We start from the raw sequence: 23,260 nt of genomic DNA, 5'->3' as shown, positions 1-23,260 counted from the left end.
ATAATACAGGAATAAACTCTGTGTTTTGCGTACTCACCACTGTAAACCTTCTTTTGACCCACCCCTGTATATAGCATAGTACTGTCCATATTAGTTTTGTTAACATCTATAGATAACAATCATTCAGTCAATACTTCACACAGTCCAGAAGATTTAAGAAGCACAGAGATAATTTTTAAGTGTTAAAAAGAATAGACTCAAAAAAAGGCTCTGCCAACAGAGAAGCTGAGATACAATTGCCCTCTTCTTGGCTTCAAAGGCCCCGAGCAATCTGGCCTCACCCGACAACTCGGCAACATTCCACGACCTACGGGCATCTTCATGCCTATGTGTCTGCTGTCATCCCCACTAGAGTTCTCTCCTCTCTTCCTCACATCCACCCAAATCTTGTTCCTCCTTTAGGGTCCAGGATGAGTCTCATCTTCTCCAGGAAATCTTTCCTGGCCATTCCAGATCAAGTAACCTACCTCTTATGTAATAATCTCCAGCACCATTTAATTTTTACTACACAGCTTGGGTCTTAGTTACATGCTTGGAGTTGTTTCATGTGCATTGGTTTTTGTCCTTCATCCTAGTCCAATCATCCTAAGACACATCCCCACCCTCCAGGGACAAATCCACGGTACAGCAAAGACAGATTTATTGACCCACTGCAATGAGGAAAAATGCACAGCAGAGGAACTGTGGGCACTCACAAATGCCCCACAAACCAGACAGCAGACTCCTTAAAGGCCAAAGCCAGATCTATATCTGTTCAAGAATAAATAAGGGAGTTATTATAGGATTTAAGGGCAGAGTTTAGGTAATATTTAAATGAGTAGGCTCAAACCAAAGCAGGACTATATGTAAAGAGATCAACATCAAGTCTGGACTGTGAAGTGAACTCAGGGTCCCCTTTCTTTTGGAAAAACACAAATAAGCAGCACAGCTGTGGACTACTGTCCCCAGAAACCCCTTATCTGAAGCTCTGCACCTGAGCTGCAAATTAAGGCTGCTTCTCTGTGTCAAAGGGACTTACTTAGATCATCCAGGCAAGAGGGGGATGTTTTCTCTCACTGACATAATTTCAAACAGCAAAGTTTCAAATAGTATGTGATTCTAGAGGACAAAGTTTCTCAGTGAGTAAGAAAACAGTAGTCATTCAAAGGCAGGGTTATGACACTTTCTGCTGCACCAGGTCCTGCGGAGAAATTCCTGTTCATTTTAAAGCTGGTTTTACCTGTATCTGTTTTTTCCTGCTGATAAATGGCAAGGCAGATGTTCACAGTCCAGGCTCATTTTTACTTTTTCATTCCTCAACAAGCCAGATAGCAGACTCCTTAAAGGGTCAAAGGGTCAAACCGTTTCTATATTATTTGTTCGTATCCTAGATGAAACTGAGTACAGTGCTGAGCACAGAGCAGATGCTATATAAAAGCTATTTGATGTCTGACTGATGGATAATGGAGTTTAAACAACCAACACTACAGATGATGGGTTTATAATTATAAATCTATATAGGCTTGCAAACTATTTATAAGTAGTTTGTGTAGATTTTTTAAAAAAGGGGTAGTAAGAGGGAGGTACATTTCTTACCTACAACACCGAAAGCAGAAACAGCTCGAAATAACCCAGAGGACCCTTTCTGTCCCATCTTTGTTCTGTTTCCTAGATCCAAGCGGCCAAGAAGCTCTCTCACTTCTTGTGGAGTATATACATGCTAAGAGGAAGCAAATTTAATCTGTAAGGTTCTACTTACTTCTTAGATTTATTCTTTACCCTTGAAAATTAAAAGTTGCTTACAAGAATCATCAGCTATTTCACAGAGAAGTAGGACTAAGCTACGATTTTAAAAAGCCAACAAATTCTTTAATATTAGCAATTAAGAGTAGTTATTGAATCATGTTGCTATACTAAACACATCAAAACCTTATCTTCTGAACAGAAATTTAAGAGATCCACAGACAAATTCCAAGAAATCTATAAACTCCATAAAATTATATGCAAAGTTTTGGTTATATGTGCATATGTGCATTTTTATAAGAAGGCCCATAGCTTTCCATAGATTCTCAAAGAGATCCCAATCAACCACTCCCACCCCCAAATAAAGTCAATAATTATTATATCATATTAATTTAAAAACTCCCAGATTTGGGGGGTGGGAGAGACCCAGGAGCATAGGAAATCACAAAATAGAATTTATCTAACATTATTATAAGACAGAAAATAGTTTTGCAAGAGCTTAGTGAAAATAGGGTCCAAATTCTAGCTACTAATATATTTGAAAAACCAGGAAATTACATGGATTCAGAAATATTCAGAGAAAGGAACTTTAATACAATGGTAAGTTAGGTTCTTTCATTTGAAAGAGTCAAAATTAACTGTTATCACTACCATATTGTACTTCTCTTTTGACTAAAAGCCTCATGTTTTTGTGCCATTTGAATTAAGTCTCATATTCTTGACTCTGGATAATACAGCATCTGGATAAGAGCAGCTTTATATTTGTCTAGTGAATAGTGAGTCGTCAGAAGGGGCCCTACAGGTGATTTTTAGCAGCATCCTAAAGTCTACAATTTAAAAGAATTGTCTGACTTCAAGTGCTTTCATATTAAAGCATAGCAATAATCTCTTTGGCAGATGAAATACTGAGTTAACTTAATTGTTAAAATGTCATCCCTTTAAGAAAATATATTCTTACCTTATCCAAAGAGTTTGCTTTGTAAAACAAATCAAAATGAGAAACAAAGTGCAATTCTGGCATACTACTTGACATCAGTATTTCTGCAAACCACATTAAAGATTCAAATTGTAGCCAATCATGAAAAATAATTGTAATTTTTACATGCATAATAAAAAAATTATATATCACTAGAAGGCGTAAGGATATTTCATATTCTTTAAACAAGTACAAACGTTTCTGTTTGTATTCAGGTTTGCAAGGTACTTACCCTATCATCAATTATGACCAAATCCTTTGGTTCTGTTCTATCAATTTTCAAAACACGGTATTTTGTTTCTGCATGATTGCTCCCAACTAGAAAGTATCTCTATAAATAAAAAGGAATGTCATTAGTTTTTCAGGCATCCTGCTTTACACACATTTAATAACCACTTCAGTTTTTGAAATTAAATGCATTAGTAAAGTGAGGTTACTTTTTAAAAGAAATATTTCTGTTAAGTACAACTGGCAGATTAAAGAAAGGCGGATTCAAAAGGTCAATTTTAACAATTAAATAGTCTTAGGGGTGTAAGCATCAGTCCGATATCTGAAACGTACCCAGTAACCAGGTCAGATGAATTTAATTATATTACACAGAGATTAACCTAACTGACGGGAGACTGATGTTTAAACTCTGCCAGGAAGGAGCAGCTCTGGTAAGAATTAGAAAGCTCAACATATAATCAGGAATGCTGAGACAATTATCACTATTACAATATTGATATTTTATCAAATAAATCTTTACAAAATTTTTATAGAAGACTGAAAATGATTTTAATATAGCAACTATAAAAAAATCCACCCCAACCCTGGCCGGTGTGGCTCAGTTGGTTGAGCAGCATCCCATGCACCAAAAGGTCACCAGTTAGAGTCCCAGTCTAGGCACATGCCCGGATTTCTAGCTGGATCCCCAGTGGGGGGGGAGGGGCGTGCAGGAGGCAGCCAATTGATCTCATTGATATTTCTCTCTCTCTCTCCCTTCCTCTCTCTCTCAAATCAATTTTTAAAAATCCACCCCAAAGTCCTATAAAAGATTAAAATGAGTGTACTTTCCTAAATGCCTTTTTATAGATAAGCTACAAAAAAATAATCTTTCTTTTCTGAAACACTTCCTTGGAGCATTAAATCTGAGCACATTAGTCTCCTTATATAAATATTGAGAACAAAATGAATAATAAAAATGTAGAAAAATAATAATCTTATCCTTAAATGAGAACTGATTTAAGAAAACTTAAACAAAATGAGTAATTTCTAAGTTGCAGCTAAGAAAATAAGTAAAACTCTTATAGCAAAAATAAATTATTTAAAGATATTTTGCTTCAAAAATGTCCTTTAAAATGTGGCATATTTTCAACATTGCAAAAATTGAGAAGACACTGCCACAATCAACTGCCATCTTACCATCTCATTGGTCAGATGAGATTATAGATACACAAAGCAATTAAGTAAAATTCTCCAGATAAATGACCAACTAAAGTATGTAGAACATAGCAATTCAGAGCAAGAATGATTACTGTGGGTTACTACAGATGCAGAGAATGTCAGTGAAGTCAGGACCCGAACTGAGCCTTAAAGGACGAGTAAGATTTTTAAAAGAAAGATTTTACTGTATATCAGAATATGAGCAGTTGGTTTTATTGTTTTAATACTAAATCTGTAGAAATAGAGGGGCTTTTCCTTATTAAGTATATGTCTGTTTATAAAGGTCTGCTCTAGATTTCCAGGTTATAAGGAACAAAACTATATGTTAAAAAATGCTGGGTTAGCCCAGTCTGAAGAGGAAGGCTAATCAAAGAGCTGACTCAATCCTTCATCTCCTAGGAGAGATGGAGTCTGGATGACAATATCAGTTATAATGAGGTGGGGGGAAAAAGCAATTATAACAAAAATTAGTAAACTACCTTGAGACATCCTGGTCACATCAAGTGATCAGGACTTGATGCACTTGGGGAGCAGCCAGAAGGGCAGGGAGACAGAGGGAGGGAGGAAGTCAAAGATTCTCAGCTGGCCAATGTACTAAAATTAACTTCAGAAGAAGGGTTTGTAAACTATACGTATCTGTTGGCAGAAAACGGAGCCACCTTCTTGAGGACTTCAGGAAAAACAGTTCCTGGGAGAGGAAATAGCAGGTGCAAAGACATAAAAGGGGAAGGGGAAGAAGCTTGGTGTGTTTGTTAGAAGAACAAGATTAAATGACTAAATGTTCATAAATCACCTAATGGTGAATAGTGTTCAACACAAAGAAAGCACTCAAAGAGTGCTAGCCCTTTTCTCTCCTGTATTTGTAAGACATCAGCAAGTCTACACCACTGTATTGGAGAATAGGGCCAAAAACAAACAAACAAACAAACAAACAAACAAACCAAAACCCAGGACAGACGCATACCCCAGAGGAAGAAAAGCATGTGCAGAAGCAGAACAGGAACAGCAAATGGAAGAATGTACATAAATCTATTAGCAATCAGTCTTTGCAAATCAACGACCACGAGTAGCGGGCTATAACAGAGGTGGGAACTGGACAACACAGGAGGGGCACTTAGTTCATTTGGGGAAGGTCAGAGCAAGCTATCCAGAGGGGCTGGTGGTGTCCTGATGTTGAGTTTGGCCTTGACAGACCTCTAAACAGGATGTGATATACTGAGCCAAAACAGGACAAGTGATTACCCACTATCTCCACCTGCAACAATCCTCTCATCACCCACCCCACCAAAGCACTTTTATTTATATCTAAATGTAGCACTTACTCTGAATGCCTTGTCAAAATTTGCTTGGGGCATGTCTGCTCCCTTCACCTAATTATAAGCAGCTCAGGAGACTGGGGCTAACACCCTAATCCTCTGTGGTTTTTAATTCTACCCTAGACACACAATCTGGTTCCACAGACATCGGGTAAATGTTAGGTGAAAGAACAACCGCCTACCACAGACTAATCATTTAATTTGTTTGGTAACTTTCTGCAACATTTACACTAACCCATCTTTTTTGTGTAAGCACACAGAAAGATGGCCCTTTTCAGTCAACCACTCAGTAAGGCACATCACAGTTTTAAGGAAGGTAAAATTCCTGAGTGGAATTCCTAGAATTGTAATAGACCCTAGAAAACCTAAAGATCAATTGCAGTAGGACTGTGATTTGCCAGTTTGTAATAAAAAGACAGATATAATTCCTGAGATCCTAGTGGGCAAATGCATTACTGGCTTTTGGAGCAGACACATACATAATAGGAGGGCGGATCTACACCTCCCATATCTAGACCCCTCCAAAGCCTCCAGGAAGCAGAGGAGCCAAAGCTAAAATCCACACAATTTAGAAGCAGATCTGAGCAGGGAGAAAGAAACAGGAAGTGGTTTAACTATCTACATTTTCTCTCTTCTAAAGTAATCTAAGAATCCTAAAAATGTTTTGTGTGGAGAAGAGCGACCTCATGTGGAGCAAGTTATGTGGGAAAGAAAACCACAGTCCTCAGCTGGCCTGCTGTGTACAGAATAGCTCTCATGCACTGCCCTCTCAAGGGTACTTGACCATCCACTTTCACACCCAATTTTTTAAAAAGAGGTAACTTTTTCAGAAAGGCCTCATTTCTACTTGGCTTTATTTCCTTCCTGCTAACTATATGAACTCTAGAATTATGTATATCCTTCAAAATGGGTTTTAGCATTCGGGGGCCTAAAAATTGTCCTGAAATATATTTTCCTTAGATTCTTCTCCACTGCTTTTTCTAATTTTTGATTTTGAAAATCTGTTAAACCTACAGTAAGATGAACAGAATATACAATGAAAACCCATACACCCTTCACCTAGATAAACCAATTGTTTATATTTTGCTACATTTGTTTACTCCCTCACTAATTCTTGAGATAAGCTTTTTTCTCTTGAACCATTTGAAAGTGAACTGCAGGTATCATAACACATCACCCCTAAAAAGCTCAACTTGAATTTCCTAAAAACAAGGACATCCTCCCACATAATCATAAACCGCTGATACAATATTAACTACATACAATCTATATTGAAATGTCCCCAAGTGTCCCTATAATATCCTTTATACCTGGTTTTTAAAAAACCAGAATCCAATCACAGGTGATGCATTGCATTTGATTACCATATCTTTATAAAAATCTTTTAATCTAGACTAGTCCCCCTGTCTTTGTCTTTCATGACCTCAACATGTTTAAGGAGTCCAGATTTTTTTACACCAACTTTCCTGGTTTTCTACTGACATCATTCATTTGACTGTTTCCTAGTGAATTTCTTACACATGCCAGGCACTGGGCTAGACACCTGATGGAAAAGATAAATTGAAGATAGATTTTGGGGATATAACTTGCTGATGGTTAGGTCAAAAAAGGGACTAATTGATCCAATTACCTTTGTTTGAGCAATTAGGTGGCGGTCCCACTTACTGATGTAGGAATGATTGGAGAAGAAACAAGTTTGAGGGTAAACCAACAGTTCTGTTTACAACATGCCCCAAGAAATCAAATGGGAATTTTGTATAAATCTAGAGCTCAAAGGACAGGTATCAGTGTGTGTTTATCAGAACATACACGGCCTTTAAAGTCATGGGACTGGCTTAAACCTACTAGGGACAGTGAAGGTAGAGACAGAGCCCCCAAACTTGGCTGAGGTACTACATTATTTAGAGGCTGGATACGGGAAGGAACCAGCGAGAAGACTGAAAGGAAGGGTCAGTGATGAGGAAAATCCCAGTACAGCGTAGAGTCATCAGAGCAAAGGGAGAGGATCGTTTGGAAAAGGAAGGAGTAGTCATGTCCACATCAAATGTGGCTGAGAGGTCAAGGCAGGTGAGGAGAGAGAAGTTCCCACAGGATCTGACAAGAGGAACATCTAAGTGGTCTGTCCGTGGGCCGCCTCAGGGACGAAGGGGAGGCAAAACCCATGACAGAGCTGGTGAAGGGTAAAGATGGAAGAGTGTTCCTCCCAAACACCTCACAAAAACTATAGTAAAATTTTTTAAACACAAGCCCAAAGGACAAAAGGAAGAGTGAAGGTGATAATGGCAAAAAAAAAAAAAAAAAATCATTTAAAACTGAAAAGCATACCTAAGCTGGCAGTGGGGAAGTTGAGAAGCAATCCAATTTACACCACAGAACCTCCAAAAGATGCAAATATTTGTGGCATCTCTTATCACTGGAGGTAGAAATGTAAAATTTCAGAAAACTAAAGATAAGAAGATAGCACAAGCTTCTAAAGAGGAAAAAACGGGCGTCAAACTAAAGATCAAGATAAAATAACATTAGAAATTCTCAACAGCAACACTGGAAGGTGGAAGACAGGGACAAGCTACCTTCAAAATTTTAAGGGACAATTAATTTCAATCTTTAATGTAACATTAAATCTATGAATCAAATGTGAGGATAGGATGGGGACATTTTCACACATGCACGGGTTCAAAAAATTATTGTCCAGAGCCCTTTCTCGTGAAGCAATTGGAAGAGGTGCTCCACCAAAATGGGGGCAAAAATCAAGAAAGAGAAAGACACATGATCTGGGAAAATAAGGACATCATCACGGGAGGCTATAGGATGGTGGTGAAGGCAGCAGGATACCAGCTTCGCTGCAGGTCTTGGGAGCAACCAGTCCAGATATGAACCACTGCTTCAAGAAGATGACACTGAGAAAAAGACCTAATGTGTGTGCATGTGCTGAGAGGAGGTTTACGTATCTGGGAAGCTGAGGTTGAATTCATTGTAAGTCCTTAGTAAGAACTAGGGACTATAGAAAGAAGGAAAGGTCATCTCAAGTATTAGCAGTCTGAAGTTCAAATAATGAAGCTGGAAAGGAGGTAAACAAAATCCCAAAAGTAACAGAGAAAGAAAGAGCGCGGTAACTGAAGTATACAGGATTTCCATAAATCAGGCCTGCGTCAGCTGGACAGCCAGAATGCACTCACACATAAGGTGTGGATGCATCACCTCTGGGGGACACCTTCGAGTGCGTGTTTGTAGATGTGTTGGGGGTGGGGGTGGCAGGAGTTAGGGTAGAGAATAAGTATACCAAAAAAAGCTATATTAAAATGCCCTTTAATGACAGAAAATGATCTGAGCATCTGAAAGTTGAGCATCAATGTTCAAGAAAATGTTTAAAATTTCAATATGTAACTTTAACAATGGTGACTTGGTATAAGATGAATGTGTTTAAAAATGTATGTACATGAACTCCAAACGGAATACAATAGGTAACCCATTTAACAGGAAACTCGGTATCTATTAACATTATTATCTCCTTTTATAATGACAGGCTAATTAATCACCCACTTTTTATCTGAGGGAAGAAAATCTGCCTTCTTGAATAAGAAGACATTTTAGGTTGTCTGACAGCTTCAATTATGCTAACCTTCACTTGAACTTTCAGAATAAAGTTCACCATGAAGTTACTTCTCACAATCTAACAGTATTTCAGGTCTCCTTCCTCACTTATCCCAGCAATCCCACGATCAGTAACGCAGCCCAGAAAGGGAAATGGGTCCCTGATAGTCTAAAGGGATGTCTGCAAGTTCCCTCTTTATAGATCCAGAGCTTTACTGATGGGGAAGCTTCCAATCCCCTCTAGCAATAAGTGTGAAACTTTGGCACCTCCAACCACACCTTCCAAATCAACCAAGCTTCTCTCTCCCACTTATATCATTTAGTCCCCTGTTCCAACCCCTTAGCCAACCGCTGCTATATTGTTCCATTCCATTGCCTAATTACACAAATCAAAGCTAATACCAAGGCTAATTAAGCGGCATTCCTCATGATGTGGTTCTTTCTTACTTTATTCTATTTTGTATGATGGGATGGAGAGGTAGGAGCAGCTTCCTTAAATCCTTTCGGAACAAGGCAGGAATTAAATAAATAAACACATACGTACCTACCTACCTACCTACCTTTATACATACAAATAATTCTGAGCTAGCAAGAGTAAAGATTATCCTAACCACCACACCTCCACAAAATACACATGCAAACACAAAAATCTGCCACAGTTCTGTTCAGCTACCAATTTTGAAGTCAACCGCTGTTAATTCTTTGTTATGAAATGGTCACACTTACAGCAATGGTAAGACCCCTAGGGCATCATATATTATGCAAGGGCCATAAATTACCATTTCACCCATGATAACTTAGGTTGCTAAATCTCCTGTGGGCGACTCCTAGTTGCACTGAGCTGTATGAGCATTAGGGCAGGATCTGGCCTTAGCTGATGTATAGGCTTGGGTCACAGGACAGATAAAGGCCAGAGAAGGGTCACAGGAGCCAAAGGGCAGCATGAAGGTGTTGGGTGCCAGAGTGAACAGGTAAGTCTGGGAGGGAATGCCTCCTGCATACTATCTACCAACCCACCTCCCTTTCCTCTTCAAACAGTCCTCAAACTCCATCTCTAAACACAGGTAACTATGACAGCCTGAAATTCACCCAATGAAGGCTCAGGACAAGAGATAGCCCATATTGTCCAGTCTTTTTTGTTTTTTAATGTGTACCCTAATTCCTCATAACCAATTGGTACACTCCCACCAACCAAAACAAGAATGCTGATTTCTCTTACATACTTGCTAACAATGACTTGGGTCAATCTTTCAAATCTTTGCCATTCTGACATGTAAAAAATGGAAATCTCTTTTCATTTTATTGCCTTAATGAATAGCAAGTTGAATAGCTTTTCATAATAAAATGTCTTTTTGGCAAATTACCTATTCATGTCCCTGTCCTTTTTTGTCAGGTGTTTTTATTTTTCAGGCTAATTTACAAAAGTTCTTTGCAAGAGATTAAAGATGGAGGCGGACTGAGTGGAAGCTACACTGACACTCTCCCAGGACCAAACTGCAATTACAATTAAAATGAAGAAAAACCATCCTGAATAATCAACTGCAACTGAAGACGAGCTGGAGAGCACCCTCATAACCAAGGAGGAAAAGTGGAGACCGCACAGAGGCTGGTAGGAAGTGCGGACATGAGAGGGCTGGCAGGGCTCCCACAGGCAGCAGCTAAAGGTCCGTGGGGGGTTCCCACTGAGGACTCTGGGGTCTACACCCAAGGCTGGGCTTCCCAGCCAAGAGCACCAGAACTGAGAAAGGTGCCCACATAACATCTGGCTATGAAAAGCAGCCATGTTTCTGTCTGTCAGGGAGAGTAAGCAAGAGTTAGAGAAGCTGTTTGAAGAAATAATGGCACAGAACTTCTCTAATGTGGTCAAGGAAAAAGTCACACAAGTTCAGGAGGCACAGAGAGTCCCAAGCAAGAAGAATCCAAAGAGGCCCGCACCCAGATACATCATAATTAAAATGCCAAAAATTCAAGACAAAGAGAATATTAAAGGCAGCAAGGGAAAAGCAATCTGTTACCTACAAAGGAGCTCTCATAGGCTGTCAGCTGACTTCTCATCAGAAACTCTACAGGCCAGAAGGGAATGGCATGAAGTATTCAAAGTAATGTGAATCAAGGATCTGAAACCAAGACTACTCTATCCAGCAAGGCTATCATTCAAAATAGATGGTGAAATAAAGAGCTTCCCAGACAAAAAAAGGCTAAAGGATTTCATCACCACCAAACCAGCACTGCAGGAGATGTTAAAGGGACTGCTATAAGAAGAAGAAATAGAGAAACATAGGCATAAACAATTAAAATGTCAATAAATAAGGACCTATCAATAATAACCTTAAGGATTTTAAGGGAGAGATCAACAGCAATACTGTCATAGTTGTGGACATTAACATCCCACTGACTTCACTGGATAGATCTTCCAGACAAAAAGTCAACACAGGAACAGTGACTAAATGGCACACTAGATCATATGGATTTAATTGATATTTACAGAACATTTCACCCCAAAGCTGTAGAATATACATTCCTCTCAAGTGCACATGGGTCATTCTCAAAGACAGACCACATGTTAGGACACAAAATTGTCTCTATAAGTTCAAGAAGGTTGAAATCATATCAAGCATCTCAGATCACAAGGGCATGAAATTAGAAATCAACTACAGTAAAAACACTCAAAAACAGTCAAACACATAGAGGCTAAATAACATGTTATTAAATAATGAATGGGTTACCAATAAGATACAGAAAGAAATCAAAAACTTCCTGGAAACAAATGAAAATGAACACATAACAACCCAAAATCTATGGGACACAGTGAAAGCAGTCATACGAGGGAAGTTCATAGCACTGCAGGCCTACCCCAAAAAGCAAGAAAAGTTTTTAGTAAACTATCTAACCCTACAACTGAAAGAATTAGAGCCTAGCTGACGTGATTCCACTGTTGAGCATCTGCCTACAATCCAGGAGATTGAGGTTCAATTCCGGTCAGGGCACGTGCCCAGGTTGTGGGCTTGATCCCCAGCAGGCGGCATGCAGGAGGCAGCGGATAAATGAGTCTCTCTCATTGATGTTTCTATCTCTCTCTTCCTCTCCCTTCCTCTCTCTGAAGTCAATAAAAATATATTTTAAAATAATAATAATAATTAGAAAGCTCCCCTGTGAAGCCGTCTGGACCAGGGCTTTTGTTTGCTGGGAGTATTTTTATTACTGCTTTGATTTTATCAGTTGTTACTGGCCTATTCAGGACTGGATAGGAACATAAGGGAACTTTATGGGACAACATAGGAATATGGTTTACACACATGTATACTTCTGTCCAAATTCTACAGCTTAGATTTGCGCATTTCAATTTATGTAAATTTTAGAGGAAAAGAAACTTACATAATAAGTGGTAGCTAAAGAATGGAACAAGTTATAGATAATACAGGATGACCGAGTGTTGGTAAGGGGTGATGGGTATATGGAGTTTATCTCGTTGTCTATTTGTATGGGCTTGAAATTTCTGTAGTATAAAAGTTAAAAACAAAGAAAGACATACAAACCACAAACCAAATGCTCTAAATTATCTGACCCATCAGAAATACAATTACTCTGTCAAACTGCCATAAAGTTTGTAATCATTTACTCTAGGTGTTTACAGGTAATTTGTTGCAGTCCAGTTACCAACTATCTATGCCTGGCAGCAGTTCCTGAACACAAGCTCAGCAACACTATCTCAACCTCTCTTTGCCTCATTTTTTTCTTCACCAAATAATAGGAGCAGTATAACAACATTGACCTCTTAGAGGTTTTATGAGTATTAAACAACAAAATATATGTAGAAAGCTTTGAATAGTGTCTGGCATAGAAGTGCTCCATAAGCATTAACAATTATTCTCATTAATACAACCTGCTACAGTTTGTTTTTTAATTCCTAGGATCTACTTAGTTGCCAGTAATTTTATGTTTCTTTCTAAGTTATTGACATCCCTTAAACTTTGAGCTTATTACTAAAAAAACCCCAAAACACCTTTCTGCTTATATCTTTGCTTAAGTAAAAAAGATAAAAAGAAAGAACCACCTACTGTACTGATGAGGAAACTGAGAGAGGTTCAAAGATTAAATACAAGACATTTCTCAGGTTTGCCCTGGCCCAACCATTCCCTGAAACAAAGGGGTATTTCCATAGACAAGTCATTATTGCCAGACCCTTCTTGGCCACTATGGTTTGTCCACACAGGGGCAGATTCCCAATCATAGCTGAGTGAATCAGATTCTTTCTCTCAGCACTATGCTATGTCCTTGGCAGCATTATGAGAGGATTCTCAAACCCTGCTGTCTTGTTTCTGCCTTTCCCAACAGGTTGAGGAGTTAGGCCTCCAATGAATCTTCCATGCAATGGGTCCTCTAGCATCCTTATGATAAACTCACCTTTTATCTCTAAGTTGGCCAGAGTTAGTTCCATTACTAAGATGACTGAGAGGCATCACAGCTGAGTTCTAGAATACACATCTCTGTGTTAAGCCCTCTCAACCAGCATTTATTGAAAGTCTACTGTTTACAAGGCACTGTACCAGATCTGTGCTGTGAGAACCAGCAAAATTTTGACAAGAGAAGAAGGGGTGAAACATTACAAGATAAGAGAACAGCAGAAAAGCAGAGATATAGGGAACTGAAATAAATACAATTTTACTGCAGAATAAGGCACAGAAAAGTACAGTCAATCCTCAATAAATGTTTGCTGAATTGATATTAAATTAGATATAAGACCAGACAGACAAGTTGAAGACCAATCATAAATGGCTTAGAATGATAAACTAAGGAATTCAGTGTTCACTCTCCTCAGAATGGGGGCTACTGAAGGTTTTTGAGCAGAAGAGCCCTATTACATGAATTGTGTTTTAGAAAGAACACTAACATCTCAGCCAGGCCTCGTGAATGCTCATCTTATCAATGGGCTGAAATTCCTGTTTTCGGTATAGTATTTCTGTTTCTAACTAATCTGTTTCTACTTACCAGCCCATTGCACAGAAAGCAGAAGGTTTTGCTTCAGTGTCAAAATGACACTTCTGTATGACTATACTCAAACAACAGCAATATCTGCAAATGCTCTATATTAGATAATTTCATCTTCTGGTCTGGATCTAAACAAAATTAATTTGGGGTTAACAGTGTTTCTACACTACCTGAGGCAGATATGCTATTAGGACAATGTTAAAACTGAGAAACTGTTAAGCGCCTTCTTGTACTTTTAGCTAATGAAGACAACCCAAGTTCCACTTAACGTGCCTTATAAGACATTCCGTAGCATAAGAAATCTTGTTATATGCAATCCTGTTACCATGAAGTGTAATTTTAAATACAGACTCTAAAACCCGATTTAGAAACGCTGTACTTTATTTTCCAACCACACAAATAACAAAGTATGTATGGTACTGCTATAAACACCATTCCCTGGTAGTAGTAACCTAAACATAAAAGCGGACCTGCTTATCTGGCTAGTAACTATTAACATGGCCATTTGCAGTAATAAAACAACCCAAAAACAAACGTATTAGGGAAAAGTCAAGCGAAAAGCAAAATAATTTTATCCAAACAAATCAGCTGTCTTTAAATAAAAAGTTTTTTCTTTCCTTTCAAATAAAGAAAACCCACACATTGCAGCAATAAAAGCACCTGCCACTAACACCATGCCATGGAGCCGGAAAACAGACAAGTTACCGATTCATAGGTCAAAGTATTTTCTCAGGCCCGCCCTGCCCCGTGCACAGCGAGCCGGGAGCTCCCACCAGCCTGGGCAAGGTGGAGGAGCCAGGAGCTCCTGCAGGACTCCAGCAGCCAGCTTCCGAGCGTCCACAGGCACCTGCCTGCAGCGCGTGCCCACCGCGGCTTCCGGGTGGGAGCACGTGCCAGCACACGCACCAGTGTCCTGCGGGCGGCAACTGGGCGAAGCCCCCTCAGGCACACTCCCCAAGGCTGGGGTTAGGGAACTGGGGGGCAGGAGGGGGGCTGCCTCTGCCCTGCCGGCCCGCAGCCACCCGCGCGCCCCTCCCGCCGCGCCCGGTACTCACAGCTCTGGTCTCGTACAGGACCAGCTTCTGCACGGAGCTGATGATGGGGGCGGCGGCCACCGGCATGGCCGGAGCAAGCGGGGGTCCCCACGCCCGGGGGGCACAGGCCGCGGCCCAGGTTGCGGCGGCCTCCGGGCCGCCCCAGGAGACCCAGAAAGAAGCCTCCTCGGACCCGAGGCACGAGGTCCAGCCGGGAAAAAAACGCCTCCCGGGGCCTACAGAGAAAGATAAGTATACAGAGGACTGGCCACGGCTCAGGTGTTTCCGGATCCTGACGCCCCACCTCCAGGCAAGCCCCGCCCCAGGATCAGCGGAGCGGGGCGGGGCTGGAGGATAGACCAGAGAGAGGCCGGGTAGAGGTTCCCAGAAACTGCGTGAGGCCGGGAAGGGGCGGGGAGGGCGCCATCTTTGGTGCGGGCAGGAGGAAAAGTGGGCGGAGGAGGTCGGCCAGTGAGTTGAGTCTCGGTTATCTGGTTCTCTTTGGAAAGAGGGAAGGTTGGGGACTGGATGGCTTCTTTTGCAGCGCTTCTCCGAGTTGCAGATAGATCCATCCCCAAGGTGGCTTGTTTTTCCCCCTGACTACTTCTGCCTTTCTTTCCCTAGAAACCGGCTTGTCGGTGTTTTCCCCCTCACATCTCTTTGTTGTCTGTTTTACCCTTATCCTCAGAAGGTGTGTGGTTCCAGGATTTTTTTTTTTTTTAACCACCTAAAGTGGGGAATTTTGGATTTTTCACGTGTCTGTGGCGGAGGCTAACCCTTTGTGATTTCTACAAATGGACTCTCGAGGGTAGAGCGGCGCAGTGTCGTGCGGCCCTGGCTTCGGAGTCAGGCACTTGTGCGTTAAAATAAGGTTTCTTCCGTTTGGTGTGTGTGAACGTGAATGCGCAGGGCAGGCACCCGCTCTGATAGTCGCCTTCCGTATTTGTGAGAAGCGGTGTGTTATCATTGTGAATACAAAATTAGGTACAAAAGTGAATAAAGTAAAAAAATAAATGAATTGCGATCCCACTGCAGATGCCCCGCCCCCGAGCTCGCGCCAGTGTCCCCGCGCGCCGCGTCGCCAGGGGTTCCCCGGGCAACCGCTCAACAGCTCCCAGCCTCCCCGGCGCGGCCGCAGCCCACCAGCAGGGTCCGCGGGGGTCCGCTGCGGCCAGGTAAGCAGGGTGGTAGTCCGTTCAACCGATGCATTTTGGTACAGATTGAATGGAATCCCACCTCCTGCTGCAGCCCCAGACCAGTTCCTTTTCTTGCGAAACTAAACTTCGAAATCTCCATAAATTCCGCTTTTTAAAACCACTTCCTCTTTCAGAGACTGATGTTTTCTTTCCACAGATATTTACTGAGCACCTGTCATGAGAACGTAGGATGTATTGGAGTGGCAGCTAACTTAGCTTAAGCAGAGTGCTAGATTTTCCAGGAGTTGGACCCCCTGTAAACCTCAGGACCCATTGCTAGAAGGTTTTTCAACTGCTAAAATTGTAAGGAAACTTTAAAATTTTGTATTGAATTATAGTATAAACACATAATATGTTATTAGAGATGATATTGTAAATTCAAAATTGAGAAATTACAGAACTTTTAAAATAAGTAATTAAATTTTTTTTTTCACAGTTTGTATTCCTTGTATTAAAAACTAGATAGGTGACCATGTCAGTTCTGGCATTTTGCATTGAGTTGGATCTTTTAACTGGGAAAATATTTAGTTATGTTCCATTTATAATGGAAACCAACTCTTCTGAAAATGAGTTCAATATTTGCACAATGTTTTTATTTAGGATAACAACTCTTAAAATATCTGTTGAATTATGGTTTTCCAATATTTAGTTTTCAATTATTATACTATAATTAAGCACTTCCATTTGAACTTTGTTTTAGTTTGGTTCAGCCAGAAACAGATCCTGAGACAAAAATTTGAGTACAAATAGTTTATATGGGGAATAGTACAAATAGTTTATATGTTGAAAACAACAGCAGGGAAGTGAAGGAAGCTATTAAAGGGAATATCATCAAGCAGATTTCTCTGTGGGGTGAATTCAGTTGGACATATGTATGTCTCAGTTATTTCTTAAGGGGTAAAGGAGCTGGGGTATTTGTTCATCAACTGCCACCAGTTATTGGCTGAATGTTAACCCCCTGGAACTTCCAGTCTGCCCTGTTCTCAGGCAGATAGGCTTTAACAGCCAGAAAAAGCCCTTAGGCAGAGTCACACAGTTGGAAGTGGGGCTGGCCATGCATGGAAAAGATGTATGTCAAGTAGGTATAAGCAGGGCACTAATAACATCTGCTCTTTTCCAACCTTTGCACCATTCATATGTACTCCTCCCCTATATTAAGTTCACACAATCTATCACTTATTCTTCAGTGTGGTTTCTGGTCCCAATTTCTAAAAGAAATGGATTCACAAAAAGATGATTAGCAGGACAATCTACAGAATCCACTACTGCAATTAATCCTAAATCTGTAACTGATAATTCATCACTTCCCTCCTCTACCACCCATTCTAAATTTCCCTTACCTTTGGTCAGCATTTCTGCTGGTCTAAATTGTTTTACCAGTAGGGTAACCAGTCTCATTCATCACTGAATGGTGTAAACCCCTGGTTATCATGTCCTTTTCAGGTTGTGGTTGCTATAGTTATCAATTCACTGGGTATGAAAACATAAAGAGTCTCAGAGAATCCCCTGCTTTCAAGACATACATCTCCCTGCCCCAATTATGTAGCATCAGCTCTACCTCCACCAGTGTAAAAACTCCTTAACAGGTAGGTGGAGCCAAATATGACCAGGTGGAAGCAGCAATTTTAGGTTTAATGAAACCTAGTTAAGTGGGTCCCTTAAAAGAAGCATCTCTTTCTTCAGTCAAAACCAGGACTTGCAGTTGAGCAGAGCCTCAAGCTGTGAAAAAGGTTGGTGCAAATTCCTCATGTCAATCACAGAGTGATAGTAGGAGGAATCACTCTTACCCAACACTTGGTTGAAAGCATATTCTTCATCTTTTCAGTACGATATCTCAATCCCACATAATCCTAAACTGTTGCTTTAGCTGTTTCTTTAAGAGGCCATTTTAACAATCTGTCAGACCAGCAGCTTCTAGGTGATCTGGTATGTGGTAGGATCAGTGGATCCTCCTTATATCTTCATTACTATATAAAGAGGGTCCTTTGATCCAAAGCAGCATTACATGGGATCCCATTATGACGATAACAACTCCAGTCCTTAGAAAGTGGTACTTGCCAAGGCATTGCAGGTAGGAAAGGCAAACTCATACTAGAAACACATGTCACCTGCTGACCTCTCCAAGGTGAAGGGGTCCTGTGTAATCAGTTTGTCACTGAATGGAAGTATATTGAGGACTCAGCCTCAGTCTCTGCTGCAATAAGTAAGACATCCAACAAAAATAGTAGCTAGATCAGCCTGATGAGAGGGAGGCTTGTTGAGCCCGTGCATAGCCTCCATTGCCTCCATCCCTGATACCATGCTTACTCCATTTTTGAGCCCATTAGGCAAACACTGAGGTGACCAAGGACAAAGACTAGGTGGCATTTACTGGATAATCATCCTGTCCACCTGGTTAATGAGTGCCTCTTCTGAGATGGATGCTTTGTGAGATGCAAAACTTCACACATATTGTGTGTTCATCTGTGTTAGTTTTCTATGTGACATAACAAATTACCACAACTTTAGCATTTTAAAACAACACTTATTTATTATTTCTCAGTTTCCATGTCCAGAAGTCCTGGCATAGCTTAGCTAGGTCCTCTGCTCAGGGTTTCACAAGGCTGCGCTCAAGGTGTTGGCTGAGCTGCATTTTTATCTGGGGGCCCAACTATGGAAGAATCCACTTCCAAGCTAATTCACACTTGACAAAATTTTTCTCTAGGACTGAGGTACCAATTTTCTTACTGGGGGTGGCCAGTGGCTGCTCTCAGCTTCTGGAGGCCACCTACTGTTCCTTGCCATGTGGTCCTTTTATAACATAGCAACTTATTTCTTCACAGCCAACCAGCAAGTTCCTCTCTAGTCAACTAAGATGGAGTCTTATGTAACATAATGTTATCATGGGAGTGACATGTCTATTACTTTTGCTATATTTAGAAGCAAGTCACAGACTGCAGTCAAAGGAAGAGAATTACACAAGGGTGTGACTCGTTAGAGGTCACCTTAGAGTGTTCGCTATACCACTCTCCTAAGTCCATTCACATGCTCTTCTCACAAACTTTTTATCTTCCAATCTTGTTCCTTCCAGGCCCTTGACCAAGTGAATTAGGACCCACTCCAGGTATCCTACCAGGCTATTAAAGCATAAGTCATGGAAGAAAACCCACACATCAATAAACTCTTATCCAGTCAACATTCCCCTACCCAACACTCTCAAGATCTCTCAGGGTATTCTCCTAGTTCCTATTGGTACATCGTAGCCAGGCCCTTCAGCTCTTCAGGTGCCGAATGCCTATTTTTTCCTGTACCAGTGCCTCCCCAGTTGGGCTAGGCTGACATTTGACCCCGGCTACTGCTCTAGAAGCTATGAGGGAAGGTGAAGGCAGGTTGTGGAAGGCAAGCATTATCTTCTGAGGCATCTGCCTAAGACCAGACAAGAAGAGTCTGGTATCCTCCAGAAATGAGGAGGGGCTGTCTCTGTTAACACAGAGCACTCAGAGTAACCTGGGGGTTCAAGATACTTAGACATCCACCTAGGTAGCTGCATCCCTGGACTTGGTACTTAATAACCTCTTTAATAAATGCACCATCTCTCTAAAAGGTATAGATGCATTTCCCCTTTAAAACTGCATTTTATGGTAGTATTATTTTTTTGGTATGAAAAAGTTAAAATTTCAGCCCTATAGTTCATGAAGTATCCATCTTAAATCTTTTTAATATACTAGTAATATTTCTCACTGTGTCTTGTTTTATAATGACATCTTAAAATAATATTAGTTGTAGTAAGCCCATTTGAAAATTTTTAACTTCCACGGAGAACTATAATTGCATCCCATTTACCTGAAAGCCTATAACCCCCTGATCCATTTTTTAGTTATTCCCTGAACAGTGTCCCAGACCACTCTGACATAATTTTGGTCCATTTTTGAAGTTTCCTTATGCAAGTCTTCTTAAAAGATTTTGTAATTTTTTCATAAAGGTCTTGTATATTTTTTGTTATATTTAATCCTTGTTACCTTATATGTTCACTGTTAAGTCATATTTATTTTTGGTTACATTTTCTACATAATTTTGGTATATAGAAATGCAACTGAATTTTGTATAATAATTTTGAATCCAGAAAATTGGATTATCTCATTAATTCTTAAAATGTGTCCATGATTGAGTTTTCTATGCAGGTGATTACATCAACTGGGAATAATTACAGTTTTCTTTCTTTTGTCTTGTTATGACCTTAAAAAAACCATTTTAAAAATTTAATCATTAAATATGTTTGTCTTTTTTTCATACCCTTTATCAAGTTAAAGAAGTTTCCTTCTATTCCTGGTTGCTAATAGTTTATCTTTTATTAATCATTAAAGGGTGTTGAATTGTCTCATACTTTTTCTATTAAGATAACCATATAGTTTTTCCCTTTATTTTAATATGATAATTTAATGTTCTAATATTAAACCAGCCTTGAATTCTTGAGGAAAACCCAACTTGACCATGATTTTGTTATCTTTTTTATATATTGCTGAATTCAACTTGCTATTATTTTGATTAAGATTTTTAAAATCTAGTTCATGAATGAAATTGGCACATAATTATGCTTTTTCACACTATTTTCTGGTTTAGGTATGGAGGTTACATGAGACCCATAAACTTATGTAGGAGGTCTACACTTTATCTTTTCTCAGAAAGAGTGTCTGTAAGATTGTAGGGCATGGATCTCTTTAATAAAGCCATCTTGGTTTCTTTGTGGGAAGATTTGTAGTTACTGACCCTGTTTCCTTAATGGTTATAGAACCACTCAGGTTTTGTTTTTTCCCCCGAGAAACAGATTTTTCTAGGAATTTATCAATTTTGTTTAAGTTTTCAGGTTTATTTTGGATAACTGTTTATGATGTCCTCTTATTATTTATATCTGCAGCATTATTATCTCTACAATCCTTCCAGTTTTCTATATCTAGTATTGTCTGGTTAAGTAGGCAGTAAGTCAGTAAGTGTTAAGGAAGATTCAGCCAATAAAATGAACAAACATGATATAAAAAACATGACATCAAGCAAATATGAATTGCATATCCTTTTCAAGGGTACAGGGAGTTTTTTTGGAAATTACCCTGTGATAGACCACAAGGCAAGCCTCAACAAATTTCAAAAAATAATCAAACATGAAGAACATTCTCTGATATAATGAGTTAGAAAAAACAACAAAACAGAAAAGTCTTAGTTTTGAGATGTAAAAAAACACACTTCTAAAAAAACCCTAAAGTTTAATATTTTTAATTTGTACCTTCTATCTTCTTTTCTTGATCAGTCTTAACAGAGATTTTTTATTTATAAGTTGTTTCAAAATACCACTGTTTAGCTTTGTTGACCCTCTATATAATGTTTGTATTTAATTAATTTTTTAAAAATATTTTTAAATTTTTTGTTTTTCTTTTTCAAACAAGTTGTGAGCTTATTTCTTTTCAGACTTTCTTTGGTTCTAATGTAAGTATTTAAGGCTTCTGAATACCACTTTAGCTATATCTTAGAGTTTTGGTATATGTTGTGTTCATTATTTTTCAGTTCTATGTATTTTCTCATTTCAATTAACATTTATTTTAGAGCCATGGAAAGTCCCTAAACATCCACACATACAAAAATAAATGTGTGTATATATGTATAACATGTTCAATTTGATCTTTGATAAAATACGTGCATCATAATGTATAGGTATATGTATACATATATATATATGTTTTTTCCTTTAATCTTTCAGAAACACTTTATTTCAGCTTTTTTACAGCATGTAACTGGATTTTTCTTTTTATTTCAAACTAAGAGCCTATTATATTTTAATACATGAGTTTAACTTATTTACAATTAGCAAAAGCCATATGTTTAGTGGTGTGAAATGGCTTCTGGGCTAAGCAAATTTACAGGATATTCTAATTCTCTGTAGCCTGCCTTCCTGTTCCAACTAAATTAGGCACTTTAACAATCTTACTCTTTCTTTTTGCAGCATTTTATATTATGACTTCTGAAGAGAAGAAAGAAGACTATCCGTTTGTGGATATATTTGATGAAGATGAAGCAGAAAAAGACTTTATGTTGTCTAAACCTGTTTGTTTTGTTGTATTTGGGAAACCAGTAAGTTATCTCTTCTAACTTATTTGGTATAACTTTTTAAAACATTTTATTGAAGGATAATAAACATACATAAGATGACTCATAGATGTATATCTCGGTGAATTTTCATGGATTGCACACATAGAGACACTGAACATGATAGCACCTCAGGCCCTCACACTTTCTTCCTGAACACCTCGCTGGAGTATCTAACAACTTAATTTGGCCAGGGTTTTTGTTCTTTATTTTGTTTTCCATTTTTAAATCGTTTTTTTCAGTTACAGTTGACATATATTAGTTTCAGGTGTATACCCCAGTGATTAGACATTACATAACTTACTAAGTGATCATCACAATAAATCTGCTACCCATCTGACACCATACATAGTTATTAGAATATTATTGATTATATTCCCTATGCTGTACTTTACATCCCCATGAATATTTTATAACAACCGAGTTGTACTTTTTTTAAAAATTGAATTTATTGGGGTTACATTGGTTAATAAAATTATATAGGTTTAAGGTGTACAATTCTATAATACATCATCTATATATTGTATTGTGTGTTTACCACCCAAGTCATGTCTCTTTCCATCACCATTTATCCCCCCTTTACCTTCTCCTGCCCCACCCCTACCCCCATCCCCCTCTGGTAATGACCACACTGTTGTCTATGAAGGGTTTTGTGTGTGTGTGTGTGTATGTTCACTTAATCCCTTCACTTTTTTCACCCAGCCTCCCTACCCATTCCCCTCTGACAGTTATGAGACTGTTTCTGTTTTGTTTGTTAGTTTATTTTGTGCATTATATTCTACATATAAGGGAAATCATATGGTACTTGTCTTTCTCGACTAGCTTATTTCATTTAGCATAATACTATCCAGGTCTAGCCATGCTGTTGCAAAAGGTAAGATTTCCTTCTTTTTTATG

General features: G+C 39.2%; 2 protein-coding genes across 2 annotated transcripts in view; one reads left to right on the top strand and one right to left on the bottom strand.

Moving 5' to 3' along the window:
• FIG4 (FIG4 phosphoinositide 5-phosphatase) overlaps window positions 1–15,359 on the bottom strand; it is a 96,171-nt gene extending 80,812 nt beyond the window's left edge. The window contains exons 1-3 of the mRNA XM_081139532.1: window positions 15,075–15,359; window positions 2,931–3,029; window positions 1,576–1,699 (exon numbers count right to left, since the gene is read on the bottom strand). Of these exons, the coding sequence (XP_080995658.1) occupies window positions 1,576–1,699; window positions 2,931–3,029; window positions 15,075–15,140 (289 nt within the window). The 5' untranslated portion in view covers window positions 15,141–15,359. The remainder of the gene's footprint in view (window positions 1–1,575; window positions 1,700–2,930; window positions 3,030–15,074) is intronic.
• A 134-nt stretch (window positions 15,360–15,493) lies between these two features.
• Window positions 15,494–23,260, top strand: part of AK9 (adenylate kinase 9) — a 96,705-nt gene continuing 88,938 nt past the window's right edge. Inside the window, exons 1-3 of the mRNA XM_081139531.1 lie at window positions 15,494–15,632; window positions 16,407–16,552; window positions 22,221–22,348. Of these exons, the coding sequence (XP_080995657.1) occupies window positions 22,232–22,348 (117 nt within the window). The 5' untranslated portion in view covers window positions 15,494–15,632; window positions 16,407–16,552; window positions 22,221–22,231. The remainder of the gene's footprint in view (window positions 15,633–16,406; window positions 16,553–22,220; window positions 22,349–23,260) is intronic.

This window comes from Miniopterus schreibersii (assembly GCF_964146895.1).
Source record: "Miniopterus schreibersii genome assembly, chromosome: 6".
NCBI lineage: Eukaryota > Metazoa > Chordata > Mammalia > Chiroptera > Miniopteridae > Miniopterus > Miniopterus schreibersii.
Note: the sequence above shows the minus strand (reverse complement) of the source record. Positions and strands in the feature narration are given on the sequence as shown.